General features: G+C 34.9%; 1 protein-coding gene across 8 annotated transcripts in view; it reads right to left on the reverse strand.

Moving 5' to 3' along the window:
• The window catches only part of exd2 (exonuclease 3'-5' domain containing 2), a 49,266-nt gene that overhangs the window by 14,310 nt on the left and 19,587 nt on the right, over positions 1–15,369 (reverse strand). For 7 of the 8 annotated variants that reach the window (XM_069917149.1, XM_069917146.1, XM_069917147.1 and 4 more), the window contains 2 exons: positions 5,329–5,455; positions 2,993–3,315 (listed from right to left, as the gene is read on the reverse strand). In XM_069917149.1, coding sequence (XP_069773250.1) covers positions 2,993–3,315; positions 5,329–5,455 — 450 coding nt within the window. Of the gene's footprint in view, positions 1–2,452; positions 2,596–2,992; positions 3,316–5,328; positions 5,456–15,369 lie in introns of all 8 variants that reach the window. The other variant, XM_069917148.1, reaches the window with a different exon arrangement.

A 15,369-nucleotide genomic window follows, 5' to 3' on the forward strand; every position in this document is an offset into this window, starting at 1 on the left:
GACTGGAGGATAGGCATCCCTCTGCTCTGCAATGCCAGGTGGTGATATGAATGGTCGTAGATAACCCGTTAACATTGGTCCAGTGTGAACGGCTCTATTAATATTGTAAAACAGTTTGCTGAACCGCCAATTTAGCAGTTCACCAATGTGAAAGGGGCTTGTGACACAAAGGCACATCATGCGTGCATGCACCAAGAAAGAATTGGAATTTCTTTTATCTATTTAATTTGTTTCACATAGATTGTGAATTTTATTCTGTGTCTCAGATTTTTGGACAATGATTTCCGAATTCTGTAAAGGCAAATTTTTGTATAACAGCTGTGATGCAGGGCTTGCCTTTATTTACAGTATGACATGCTTTGAAAAGGTTATATTTGGTTGCTGAGGCTGCTGAGGGTAAATAATGTACTCAACCACAATTATTGATGGAAAACTCTCTGTTACCCCCCCACCCCACCCCAACCACACTCATAGAACAATCTTCAAATATTTCAAAATACAGTACAGTACATTTTTAATTATTTATTATGATTTTCCAGGCACTACCTTCATATAATCATAGTGTATGATTCAATTTTTATTTAGTGCCCTGTAAAATATTTATTATATTTACTAAAATTTCTGTGTTATTATTCATGGCTTGAAAGAAGCTTGATGGCCCCTTTGTAACTGGATATCAGAGATATCTGTTATCTGGCATATCTGTTATATGGTATCAGTTCCTGAGATCTTCGTGACTGGGTTTTTTCCAAAGGCAGCCATGAGTATAATGGTTTGTGCTGGCTCCAAAATCGCCAAGACTCATAATTTCATGAGCTGTACAAACACCTACTGATGCTGAAGAGACCAATCTCCTGCTTCTGAATTATATGCTTGATGTTCAAGTTCCATTTCAGAGGTGTGAACTTAAATTGAGACTCTCATTCCAGTGTAGAGCTGTAGTGTTGGAGAAGTTGTCCTTTGGATGAGAGTATCTACTCTCTTTGACAAATGAAAAAGGCCCTGTAGCACTATTTCAAAGAAAAGCAGTGGAGTTTGTACCTCAACTAATATATCTGAAGCAGATTACCTGGTTATTATCATATGGATACTTCTGAACATTTCCTACCTTCTAACAACAAGCATTCTTCAAGTAACAGTTAATGGACTGTAAAGTTCTTTGTTATACTGCAGCCACAAAAGATGTTTGCATAAATGCCAGTATTTCACTTGAATGATGTATCCTGAGTATTTTAGTATCTAATTTTCCTGGTTAAACAAGAAAATTTTGAACAAGAATGTATTTTTAAATAAGAATTAATTGGCTTGAAGTTGAAGATTACTTTTCAAAATATTTAACAATTACAAAAAATCCATCTTTTTTGATAACTGGAAACAGTTTTGGAATAAGAAAAATGATCAATTGTTAACATTAAGAAGCTTTTATCTAATTTTAAATAAACTTATGCAAGTTGAACTTAGCATCAGGCTCCACATTTCTCAATATCCTCTTCATCTTGTTGCACCATCCCAAATGCATCACCTCACTTTTTTTGAATTAAATTCAACAAAATGTGAGGTGATGCATTTATCACTCCAGAAATCAAAAGCTTTCATTCTCACTGTCAACCACATGGCCATTTTTTTGTATGATGAACATCTGTAATTAATTTATAATTATTCATTTATATATATATATAACAAATCCAGGGGTTCAAACACTTAAGCACGGTGTAACTTCACTAGTAACAGGCTCCCAGTTATGAAACACCCCCATTCATTACTCTCGGAATTATGCCGCAGATCCTTCACTATCATTGCATCAAAATTCTACACCTTCTAAACCAATGGTGGCTAGGGAGTAACATAATGTCTACGAGAGTTCAAGAAAGCAGCACCCCAGCACGTTTTCAAGGGCAATCGGGAATGGGCAATAGTGGTTGGTATCGCTGTGACACCCACATCACATTCACCAATTTCTTTTGTTTTGAGATTGATCATTCCCCAAAAAAATGGAGCCACAGCTCTGCTAAAGATCGATTCAGAATGGTAAACACAGCCATTAAGTCTTGAGTCATTATATTATTGGCATTTGCCATTGTGGCTCATGAACTTTTCATGCAATTTAAAGCAGCTTTTTAAAAAAAAAATATCAATGGTGTGTTGACAGAAAGTGCAAACAGTTTTGTATCTGAGAGTGATGTGGGTGCAGACAGCCTTCTTCATTGAAATTTATCAAATGAAAAAGAGCAAACTGAATGTTCATTGCTTTAATTAAACAAAAGGCTGGGTTTGTTGATTGAGTCTACGTTTCAAATGATTCATCACAGAAAAAATAAACATTTAATAAAAAAATAAATACAAAAATATAAATATGCAAGGTGAATGCTGTTGTGATTTGCTTTCTGGTTTTGAGAGTGCAACACCTGGTTGAGCTGTTGCTTCACAACTTGAGACCCAGGTTCATCCTAACCTCTGGTGATGTCTGTTTCCACATTCTTCCAGTGACCATATGAGCTTCCTGCAGTTTTCTCCCTCGTCACAAAGTTGTGTGGATTGGTAGGTTAAATGCCCGTCATAAATTGCCCCCAGATGCATGGTGAAATCTGGAAGTTGCTGTGAATGTGGGAGAATAAAATTCAGGATTAATGTAACTGGGTTCTGATGGTTGCCATGGACTTGGTAGGCTGAAATGCCAGATTCCATGCTTGTAATGGAGTAATAGAGTCACCCAATGACTAATCAGGACTAATGGTGTAATAATATGGAGCAAGGTAGGGCATTTTTGGTGGTGATGGGAAAGGAGGAGGTGGGGAAGCAACTAATACCTGCTTTAAATCAGAGTGTCAGTCAGACATGGAATTGTAGGCATGTCGCATTCATTCTATGCCATCAATTGTCACACTGCAGGAAACATAGCATTTTGGTGCATTTAAAAAAAAAAGATCAACTCCCACCAACGTAATTAAACAGTTCAAGCACACTTAAAATTAACAAAGTGCTCCACCTTTACCTGGCGGAATATCCCACCCCTAGGGGTTTGCGTGGTGTTTTTCTCGGATCCGAGGTAGCGACATCTGAGGCCAATTTCTGATTGGTTCCAAGCTTCTTGTTTCTCCGTCTCTGTTGAGAGTTTGTGTCACCGGTTCCATCCTTCCCTCCACTACCTCCACCCTTGTATGGGATATCTAGTAGGCCTTGGCACCTTGCCAGCACATGATCCCAGCTGGGTTTAAATTGAAACAAGGCACCATCTTCATGTGATGCACAAGTGAATCCCAGTAGGTGAAAGAACAGAGCCACAGATACCTGGGCATCTTGCGCAGCGTATGTTACCTAACAGCACAAAACAGAACACAGGTGTAAAATAGACTTCAAACAGAATTAAAAGGTCATGCAAAAACTGTAGACAATGAAAAAGCACTAATAGGAGAAGGACAACTGTGTGTAGCTTCAAACTTGATATAAATGACTGAACTGCCTCACTGTGGAATTGGCTAAGCACCGATCAGCCCTTATTAACTGATACCTCTTGGATTTTGAATTTAATGATTATGCATTGGAGTCTCACCCCAGGACCTTAAGCAGAAAATTCACATTGGCAATTCAGGAGTTAGATAATGTTGGACTGGCAGATTTTACAGTATAGAATTCCTGTTAATATCCCAAGTGACGCATGTTAATGGGAAGTCTGTGAACAGTGATGCTACACAGTATAAACATTCTGAAGTTCTGAATTTACCACCATATGCCAACACAGAAATTTTAAAAATAAATGCAAAAGGACAGGAAAAACATATATTCACAGGTGCAATTTCAAAAAAAAAGTGACATTTCAAAAGTATAGATAAATCCTTTGGTGGTCCAAGAGTAGTTTATGGTCAGGGTAATAGAGGGAGATTGCTGTTGGGGAAAAAAACTATTCTTGCACCTATAGCTGGCTGACTAAAGCCTTCTGTAGCTTCTGTCTGAAGGAAGCAGCAAAAAGACATTGTGACCAGGGTGTGCTTGTTGTTTTTTTCATCTTCTTTCAAGTTCCAAGGACAAGCAGGAATCAAGGCCTCAGAATCAGGGCCCCATGAGTTTTGGGAGACCATAAGATCACCTGGTGATCATATGCATCACCTAGTGAGCGAAATACTGAACTCTATCAATTTTTTAACAGCTAAATTATTGGAATTTTTCTGTCCACCTTCCAACCAATGCTGATGTTAAAGATGCAACGATATTAAGTTAAAACACAGCAGATAAGTTCTCCCCATTTTCCTGGCTAATATCCCCAAATAATTTTACTGAAACTAATTGTCACATAGTGCCAAGCGGGAGCTTGCTGTGCAAAAACTATCTACATGCATTTCCTACACTGCACAATGTGACAGCAATACAGAACATTTCATCCCCTGTCAAACTTGGAGCTTCCTGAGGCAGTGAAAGATATGGAAGATTTTTTTTTAAAACGAGGCCATTATACAAATATTTCCCATCTGTTACTGCATTTTATTGAACTCTTAGTTAAATCAGATTGCTCCACAATCGTGCATTTGTCAAGGAAATCTGACTTTTAATTGAAATTAAAGAAAAAAGATTATCTGAACAAACATTCTATTTGCTATAATTACAGTGCCAATTTTAACACTATATTCTGAATAGACTAACTCTTTGCATTTATATAGCTCATTTCATGCAATAAAATATCTAAAGTTACTTCAAAGACAGTCACATTAAATAATAGGTGGTTAATTTAACCGATATTAGCACAGGTGGCTAAAACAATTTTGAGAAACAAAGGGAAAGAAAAGGTGAAAAAGTTTACTGAGAGAAATCTAGCACTGGGAACTAGGTTCCAGATGGCATGGCTAGCAATGATGAAGTAAAGTGTTTCAGGAAGGTGCGAAGGATCAAGGTGGGAGATTGAAGAATCCATGGAGATGGCGGAGCTTTGATGAATAAATGTAAAAGTTTGAACACAAGCATAAACATTTTAAAATTCAGTCTTGACAGACTTGGAGCCAACACATCAATGCTCATCGGAGTGACAGCCAAGTGGCACAGTGGGAGTCAGAATACTAGTGGGAGAGCTTTACCTCACCTGAAGTTTCTTTAGAGTGGAAGATGAGTGGAATTGTTAATTTTAGGGATAACAGTAGCAATGGGATGGGTTGAAGTGAAAAGATGCATAGAGATGGGTCAGTGATTGAGGAAGGAAACATTGCTAATACCCAAAGGAGGATCCTTGGCATAATTGTGATGAAACAAAACTTAAAAGAAGTGAATTATCCACACAAAAACAATAACTTAGGTATTGCCAAATAATTGAAGTATGTTCCCTTCACATTATTACTAAATTACCTGTTCGTTAGTGAGTTCTTCTGCCTCCCAGTTGCTACATCGCAGATGGAGAGACTTGTCGAGGGTAAAATGGATGATTTCTTGAGCCAAGGACTTTAGACTGAGTGAATAGGTCAAATTATTCTTCCTGTAATGAAATATGAGGTGAAGGATTAATGTAGAAAATCATAAAAGCAACAAACCTTTCACCACAGACCCTTTAAAATATTATGGTAACAAATCCACATTGAAATCTGAAGCAGCAATATATTTGGACAATAAAAGTTGGATACCAGATAAAGCAAAGCCAAATAATTTTACATATTGCTGAAACACATTAAGTAGAAGTTATACAACCGTTCTACTGCACAGAATTCCAATAGAACTAATACTTTTCCAATTTGCTCTTAAGCATTTCATCACAGCCAACTCATTTTCCATTCACACTGCACAGAATTCCAACAGACTCAAACCTTGTCCCTCATGCTAGAGGATTCAAACAAAGCAAACAACTGTTCGCATAGAGGTATACCTTTGAACTAAGGTGATGGCTCCAGAACTGAATTTTCAACATTGTTTAGTTTATCACAACTGTTATTTTGTGGGACATTTTTATTGAATTTATTGAATTTTATTTTATTTAATTCTCCATACATGCATTGATGTTCAAATACAGAAAAACATCCATCATAGATCTCAAATCAATAATACGTTATTATATATCCCCAACACCTCCCACCCCTTCCCCTCCAAATAAGACCAGAAAAACAAGAAGGAAGAAAGATAGAAAAAGTAAAAAATAAACACATCTGGTTACTAACATTTCTATTCATTTAGTAAACTTTTGCCTTTACATTCTTAATCATATACCAATTCCAAGGAGTTGATAGATTCTCTGAGGTTCTGGGGACACTTTTCATAAATTAATACCTACACTGTGTAAATATAGCCACCAAATTTAAAAATATATATTTCTTTCTTAAATTATATGTAATTTTTCTCAATAGGTGTACAACTGCCATCTGTCCATTCCCAAATGCGAATCTGATTTCCACCTCATCTCTATACATTTTCCTGCAACTACTAACGCATTTTTCGCAAATTTCTTTTGAAGACTTTATTTAAAATTTTATAACATGAATACAATAAAGAATTACATTTAAAGAAAAAATAATTTAAAAAGGTATGATTACAATTTAACATCAGAAAACTACACAAAATAACCCTCCCCGTTAATTGTAACACAATATTAATAGTCTAACTTAAAATTAGTCCAACCCGCCCCCCCAAAATAAAGAGTGAAGAGTTAATAAAATTGACAATATTATATATGAAAAAAAATACTCACTTACAAAAAAGAGATAAAACTTAACCTAAAAAAATTCTAACAACAACAACAAAAAAAATAAAAAATTGTCAATACTAAAATATCACACTTAAACATATATTTAAATCAAACTTAAATGCATATAATTAGCAAACGGAGTCCACTTTAACTTATAAAAAGACATCTTATCCTGAATTGAAAAAGATATCCTTTCCATAGTCAAACAAAATTTCATTTCCAAATACCACTTATCTAAAGTTAGTACATTTCTATCTTTCCAAGTAAGTGCTATACATTTCTTAGCCACAACTAAAGCTAAATAAATAAATGAAATCTGATAATCCTCTAAACCTAAATCGATTAATGATTGCATGTTCCCTAATAAAAATATATCGGGATCTAATACAAGATGGATATTATATAAACTGTTAAAAACAGATTGAATACCTTTCCAAAACTGTTGCAATCGATCACAAAGCCAAACATTATGCAAAAAAGTATTGGCCATCTGATAACATCGAAAACAAGAATCCAACTTACTAAAACCAATTTTTTTTAATTTCTCCGGGGTTAAATATAGCTGATGAATAAAACTATAATTAATCATCGCTAGTCTAGCATTAATTAATTTCCGAATACTATTCTGACAAATTTCCATCCAAGCTTCTTCAGCTATTTTATGTCCTAAATCTTTTTCCCATTTCAACTTATCTTTATCCCAGTCTTTTTTACTATCAATTTCTTGTAAAATACAATACAAATCAGATATATATCCCTTTTTTGGTATTGGAAGTACATATTCTTCAAAACTAGATTCAGGCAATAAAATCATATGTCGACCACATAACTGTTTTACAAAAGATCTTAATTGATAATATACAAATATAGAATTTGCACTAATACCATATTTCCTTTGTAATTCATCAAAGGAACAAAAACAACCCTCAGAAAAACAATCAGCTAAATTTTTTATTCCCTTCTTTTCCCATTGTTTCAAAGTGGCATTGGAGACCGTAAAAGGAACAAGTTGATTATTATATAATGGCAATCTTCCAGAATATCTATTTTTAAGTCCCAATTTTTTAAGTTTACTTGTCCATAAATTCAATAAATGTTTCAATATTGGCACATGATAAGTTCGTAATAAATTTTTATTCCATCGAAACAAAAACTCATGAGGAAATTTTTCTAAAATAACCGCCATTTCTATCTTTACCCAACTAGGTGGGTCGTCCATATTCATTAATGCACTAAGAAATTTGAATTGAGCTGATTCATAATAATGCTGAAAATTCGGTAATCTTAAACCTCCAAATTGAAAATCCCACATCAATTTTCTCATTGCTACTCTCGGAAATTTTCCCTTCCATAAGAATTCTCTAATCGCTTTATATAAATCCTTAAAAAAACTTTTTTTTTAAATAAGGAATTGATTGAAACAAATATTGTATTCTAGAAAAATATTCATTTTTATAGTATTAATCCTCCCTAGTAAACTCAAAGGTAGATCCCTCCACCCAATCAAATCTAAATTAATCCTTTTTATTAAAGGAAAATAATTAATTGAATATAATTCTTGAAATTCCGTATTAACATTAATTCCTAAATATTTAATTTGTGTAGTCCAGTTCAAATTTGTAATATTTTTATATACTGAATAATCACCTTTACAAATTGGTAAAATTTCACTTTTAGCCCAATTTACTGTGTAACCAGATAATTGGCCATAAATTTGTAAACATTCTTGAATTGCAGGTAAAGAAATATCCAGATCCACCAAATATAATAAAACATCATCAGCAAATAAATTAATCTTATATTCCTCATTCAGAACTCTCATACCTTTAACATTTTCATTTTGACGTATTAATTGTGCTAAAGATTCAGTAACTATAGCAAATAAAGCAGGTGACAATGGACATCCTTGTCTAGTAGATCTTGTCAAACTAAAAGATTCTGAAATTTGGCCATTAACAGTAATTCTAGCCTTCGGGCTATTATATAAAGCCTTTATCAACCCAATAAATGAAGAACCAAAACAAAATTTCTCAAGTACTTTGAACAGAAACTTCCATTCCACTCTATCAAAAACCTTTTCTGCATCCAATGAAACCACTATTGGATAATTCAACTGAAATTTAGATTTATTTATCAAGGTTATTAACCGTAAAATATTATCTGACGCATACCTGTTTTATATAAATCCCGTTTGATCACCATGTATAATTTTAGGCAGATATTGAGCTAATCTATTAGCCATAATTTTAGCTACAATTTTATAATCTACATTTAACAACGAAATTGGTCTATAAGAAGAAACCTGTAAAGGGTCTTTATCTTTTTTTGGTATAACCGTAATTATTGCGTTAGAACAAGACTCAGGTAATTGAAAAGTATTGTAAGTTTGTTGTAATACATCCTTATAAATAGAAGATACATCAGCATAAAAAACTTTATAAAACTCTATAGAAAACCCATCTTCACCAGGTGCCTTTCCATTCAGCATGTCTCTTATTGCCCTTTCTATTTCATCTTCTGTAAAAGGTTTATCTAACTCTTGTCTGTCTTCTTGATTCAATTGTGGCAAGTTAATATTTTCCAAGAAAGAATCTATTGAGTCTCCAGTTACGTCTTTACATTCCAAAGTATACAATTGTTTATAGAAATTATAAAATTCCTCATTAATCTCCTTTTGATTAAAAGTAATACCTGATTTCTTTCTAATCGCTGGTATAATCTTAGATAATTGTTCCTTTTTTAAATGCCATGACAAAACTTTATGAGCTTTCTCACCCCATTCAGAAAACTTATGCTTAGTTCGATTCATTAAACATTCAAACCGATATGTTTGTAATTCATTATATTTAAATTTTAAATTAGTTAACTGATTCTTTTGCGTTTCGGTAGCATGTTTTTGAAATTCTTTTTCAGTAGCAGTTATCTTTTCCTCTAAGTCTTCAATCTCTTTAATTCTCTCCTTCTTTACTTTAGAGGCATAACTGATAATTTGGCCTTGCAAAAAAGCTTTCATTGCATCCCATAAAACAAAATGACTAGAAACAGAATTACAGTTAATACCAATAAAAATTTCAATTTGCTGTTTTGAAAAACTAATACATTCTGGTTTTTGCAATAGCATAGTATTAAATCTCCATCTTGAAGCTTTCCGAACATCTTGTGAACTCAAATATTCTAATAATAATAGTGAATGATCCGAAACCAATCTAGCCTTATACTCCACAGATGTAACCCTATCCTGCAAATGTGCTGATATTAAAAAATAATCAATTCTAGAAAAAGAATTATGTCGCGAGGAATAAAAAGAAAAATCTTTCTCTGTAGGATTAACTCTTCGCCAAATATCAATTAAATTCAAATCTGCCATCATATTAATCACTTGGATTGCCATCTTAGACTTCTTAATTACTCTTGGGTACTTATCCAATAAAGGCTCCAACACCACATTCAAATCTCCCCCAATCATCACATTAGAGTTCGATTGTCCAAGTAATAAAGACATATCCACAACAAAAGCTGTATCTTCAACATTAGGAGCATAAACATCAAGCAAAGTCCATGCCTCATTAAAGATTGTACAATTTAATTTTAATAATCTTCCACCATTTTTCTCTTCATTCTGTAACTGAAATGGTAGATTCTTATGTACCAAAATTGCCACACCTTTTGCCTTAGAATTAAACGAAGAATAAAAAAACTTGCCCAACCCATTCACGTTTGAGTTTCAAACGTTCCTTATCTGTTAAATGAGTTTCCTGTAAAAAAGCAACATCAACTTTTAATTTTTTTAAATAAGCAAGTACTTTCTTACGCTTAATAGGATTATTTAAACCCTGAACATTAAGAGAAGCAAACTTCAATTTAGACATTTCTTACACTCAATAAAACACAACAACAAGAAACAAACAAAAAAAGGAAAGAGAGAAAAAAAGAAAAAAAAAAGAAACCCCCAAAAAAAGAAAAAAGAAAAAAAAACCCTTAATTCCCCTTTGAAATTACAACCAAAAACTGAAATAAAAAAAGTTATATATATAAAAAAATTTAATTATTTAAGAAAGATAAAAAAAGCTTCACTCCCTAACCCAAAAATTAAAAAGAAAAAAAAACAGGTCGGAGGTCACAATTACCTCCTCCTGTTTAAACCGCCTAATGCGGTAACTCCCCCAAAATATTGGGTGTGAGATAACTCACACGCAGCTGATGACTTCTGGAAATTGGTGCCCACCCAGTTCCCTCTCCCAACTCCCATCACTATTTAAAATCTTCTCAACAAAAAATAATAAAATTTTAATTAAAAAAAAATTTTTTTTTAATCAACTTTGCCATTGCGACTACCGTTTCTTCTATTTCTTCCAGAAATCAGATTCCCTTCTTGCAGCTCTGCCCGCTTTGGAGACCGTGGAGGACTACGTCATTCCTGGAATTGCGTAATTGGTAAAGGCTGAGCAAAATCCATAGCTTCTTTAGGATTATCAAAGAACTTTGGTTGATATCCATCCTGAAAAATCTTCAGTACCGCAGGGTATCTAAATGTTGCCTTATATCCTTTTCTCCACAATAATTCTTTCACAGAATTAAATTCACATCATTGAAACATAATTTCCTGACTCAAATCCGGATAGAAGAAAACACGATTACTCTGAACCATCAAAGGAGATCTGTTTTGGTGTGCATTTCTAATAGCCATACGTAAAATAGTCTCTCTATCACAGTAATTTAAACAGCGAACCAAAACAGGTCTTGGATTCTGTCCTGAAAAAGGTCTCCTTCTCAAAGCTCTATGAGCCCGTTCAAATATTAAACCTTCAGGAAACTTATCTTGTCCCAACACTTGTGGAATCCATTCAGTAAAAAATTTTCTTGGATCTGGCCCTTCTATGCCTTCTGGCAAGCCGACAATTTTCACATTATTCCGTCTAGATTGGTTCTCCAAATAATCAACCTTTTTTGCTAAATTTTTATTCTGAATCTGTAGTGTTTCAATTGTTTTATTCACATCTTGCAATTGATCTTGTACATCAGATAATCCTTGATCACACATCTCAAGTCTTTCAATAGTTTCGACTTTAAAAGCTCCATAATCAGCCATCTGTTGAGTATTGACATCCACCAATGCATTAATCTTAGAAATAAGATTATTCATAGAATCACCTAAATGCATCATTGAAGAAAATATCTTATGTTCAAGACTCTTGAAAAGTATATGAACATCAGTAGATCCAGACATAGTGGAATCCTGCTGTTCTTGTGGAATCAGAGGACCTTCTATCCCTTCTTTTAATTTAGTAGCTTTTCTTGCAGTTTGACTCTGTGTAAGAGCCCCTGCCACAGACCCCCCAGGAGTATCAGGAGGCTGATGATCAGGGTTATCTTTGATCCAAACCTCCTTTAAAAGCTTTGATACGTCAGTATCTGGAAGAGCTGTTGTAACTGATGGTATAGCAGTCAAATAACAACTCTTTAACTCTCCAACTGGTGGCGCCCCAGCTAATTCAGCAGTCAAAGTCTCAGTAGACGTTGTTTGAAATACTGGCATCCGGCCAGCCCTTTGTTCTAAAGGCAGCTGAAAACGACCTCCAGAAAGACTTTCGGATTCAGAGCAGAGCTCCAAGGCCAAATTCTTTGCTTCTTTTCCTGGATCCATTTCACGCTGAGTCGTGGCTTTTTGTAAACAAGCAGGCTCAGATAATTTCGGAAAATGTAATTTTTTTAACAATCTGTTGATGTTTCCTTTTACATTTTTTTAACAAATGTACCATTAGGTATTAATTCAACACCTCATACTATTTATAAACTTTTAAAAAAAGTTTTAATGGGCACTTAAAGACAAAACAATAAGTTAGAGTCAGGAGAGGACTGGAAGGCACGTCTGTTCCTTACGCCATCTTGCCACGCCCCGCCGCAAATTTCTTTCGAAACAGATTAAGTTCAATTTTGGCTTTGTCCCTGATATATTTCCTAATTTAAATGAAGCATTGGATCTTGAGGAAATTTAACTCCAGTAACCTGTTCTAAAAGTGCTCCTAATTTCTTCCAAAATTGTCTCAATTTTGAACATGACCATGTGGAATGTAAAAAAGTACCTATCTCTTGATTACACCTGAAACATTTATCTGATAAATCTGATTTCAGTCTATTTAATTTCTGTGGGGTAAGATACAATTGATGTAAAAATTATATTGAACTCATCTATATCTGACATAGATTATGTTTGTCACACTATTATTGACACAATTCCAACCAATTTTTCTCCACAACACTAATATTTAAATTATTTTCCCATCTCTGTCAAGATCTATGGATTCCTTGTTTACATATTCCTTTTTGCAATAATGTATACAAAGCTGAAATAAACTTATTAATTGAACTGTTACAAATCAATCTTTCTATTTCACTTCTTTCAGGCAATAATATTATTGAACCCAATTTGTCTCATAAATATGCCTTTATTTGATAGTAAAAAAAATTGTATTTTGTGGGACATTGATTAAATTTATCCATAGCATTCATTTTTCATGTGCTTATTTAAAGTTTTGCTTCGAAATTCAAACTCTCCCAAAACCTGGGTTTGATCTTGAAAGTTTTGCTCCAACCCAGATTTTGGGCCAGATTATGCTTGAACTGAGTGGTCTGAATAATAAGCTGTGCATTGTAACATTCCAGATACTCAAGTACATTGAGTTCTCAGTCCTGACAAATATATTTCACAAGAACCTGGAATCGTTTTAGAAAACAAAAAGAACAAGTTTCAAAAGCTGTGATGGAGTAAAAAAAAAGTATTTTAATTTTTTTAAATTTAGACAGGCAGCAGAATAACAGGCTATTTTGGCCCACGAGTCCATGCCGCCCAATTTACACCCAATTAACCTACACCCGCTGGAACGTTTCGAATGGTGGGAGGAAACCAGAACCCCTGTGGAAAACGCGTGCAGACATGAGGAGAACATACAAACTCCTTACAGATGGCACAGGATTTGAACTTGGATCCCAAGTGCTGGCGCTGTAAAGGCATTGCGCTAACTACTACACCAACATTTTTAAAGAGAGGAGAGGAAAAAGAGGAGTTCATGTGGGAACTCAAAGAGATAGGGATAGAGATGTTAAATATAGTGGATGAACACCGCAATTTATACAATTAAAAAAAAGTATGGCCTTTGGGTTGGTGTATCACAGATATGAAACCAGTCTCCAAAAAGATGATGTAAGATTGGAAAAAAACTAATGAAGTATACGGCTCTCCCTAACGTTCCGACTCATTATTACCCTTTATTTAGCTGACAGCGATGATGTCATCAGAGAACTTATAGATTGCGTTGGAGCTGAAACTGGCCATGCAATCATGAGTCTAGAGACCAGAGAGCTGGGCCTAAGCATGCAACACAACATGCAGGTGCTGATGGCCAGTGAGTAGGAATTGATGCTGCCAATCCATACTGATTGACATCTGTGCATGAAGAAGTCAAGGATCTGGCTACAAAGGGATGAACAGAGTCCCAGAACCCTGAGTTTGATTATTGGTTTCGCTGGTGATGAGTTGAATAACAGGTGTTCTTGAGCTGCAGGAGATCTAACACAAAATGGAGAGTTAGTAAGATGGCACTTGTAGTTGACCTGTTGTAATGGTCGCTGAATTGTTTCCAGGTTGTATGACTGGAAGGTGAGCAGCTCAAAAAGTATAATTCAACTCAATGGTACCAAATAGCCCCATAAATCCCTAATGATTTTTTTGCAGTTTATTCAATTTATATTTGCAGACAAACTGGTAACTGAGTCAAATATAACATATATGAAACCTGTAAGGGCTACATCATCATTGATTTGTTAAGAGTAGATGATGTCTTCATCATACATTGCCACATGGCAATACAAGATCATGTCTCATAGAACAGGAGAAAATTGCAAATTAACAAGACTTTTACTTCTAATACACCTCTAATCCAAAGTTCACGGTCATTTTTGTCAATCCTACTTGGTTTCTGGGTGGAACTAATTATCTCTGCAACATCCTGTCTCATTTTCAAAACAACAGCAGCCTTTGGAGTCCTCCACGTTAAGTTCACACCTCATGAATTCTCACAGCATCGGCCAAAATATGGGCAAAAAAATCATGATAAGCACCTCTCATCTGCTACGTTTCTCCCTCACCATCTGGTAGAAGAACTGGAAGTGACAAGGGCACAGAATGACTATCATCAAAGTGGCTTGATAATACCACCAATTACAAAGGTGGGATGATCTTTGAAAGGCATGGTTTGTAGACTAGGTCTGCAGCAAGTAGCAAATGAACTAAAGCAAGAAATAAATTTGACTTTGTCCCCAACATTTTCCTGTGGCATATGCACCTGTCCATGATAGCACTGGTGGAAGCAACCAATACATCATCCTTATGGAGTCAAACTTCTAATGTGCCACCAAGGACACACTCCATCATGATGTGTAGCATTACAATCTTGTTAAGGAAGGCAGTCTCAAAACAGATCTCACAGTGGACAACCAGCAACAGCAGAAATGTACATCGCTACAAGTTGTAATGTCTGACCCTGAGATATCCCTCATTCTACAGGTAATATCAACCAAGAGGACCACCCTGGTTCAATAGGAACTGTGAGAGAGCAACGCAGGAGCAGATCAGATGTGCCTAAAATGAGATTACAACCGAGTGAAGCCACAATGTGGGACAACTCAAGTGCAAAGCAACGAAAAGATACTGCAAATGA

Source organism: Narcine bancroftii, chromosome 2, assembly GCF_036971445.1.
Source record: "Narcine bancroftii isolate sNarBan1 chromosome 2, sNarBan1.hap1, whole genome shotgun sequence".
Taxonomy (NCBI): Eukaryota; Metazoa; Chordata; class Chondrichthyes; order Torpediniformes; family Narcinidae; genus Narcine; species Narcine bancroftii.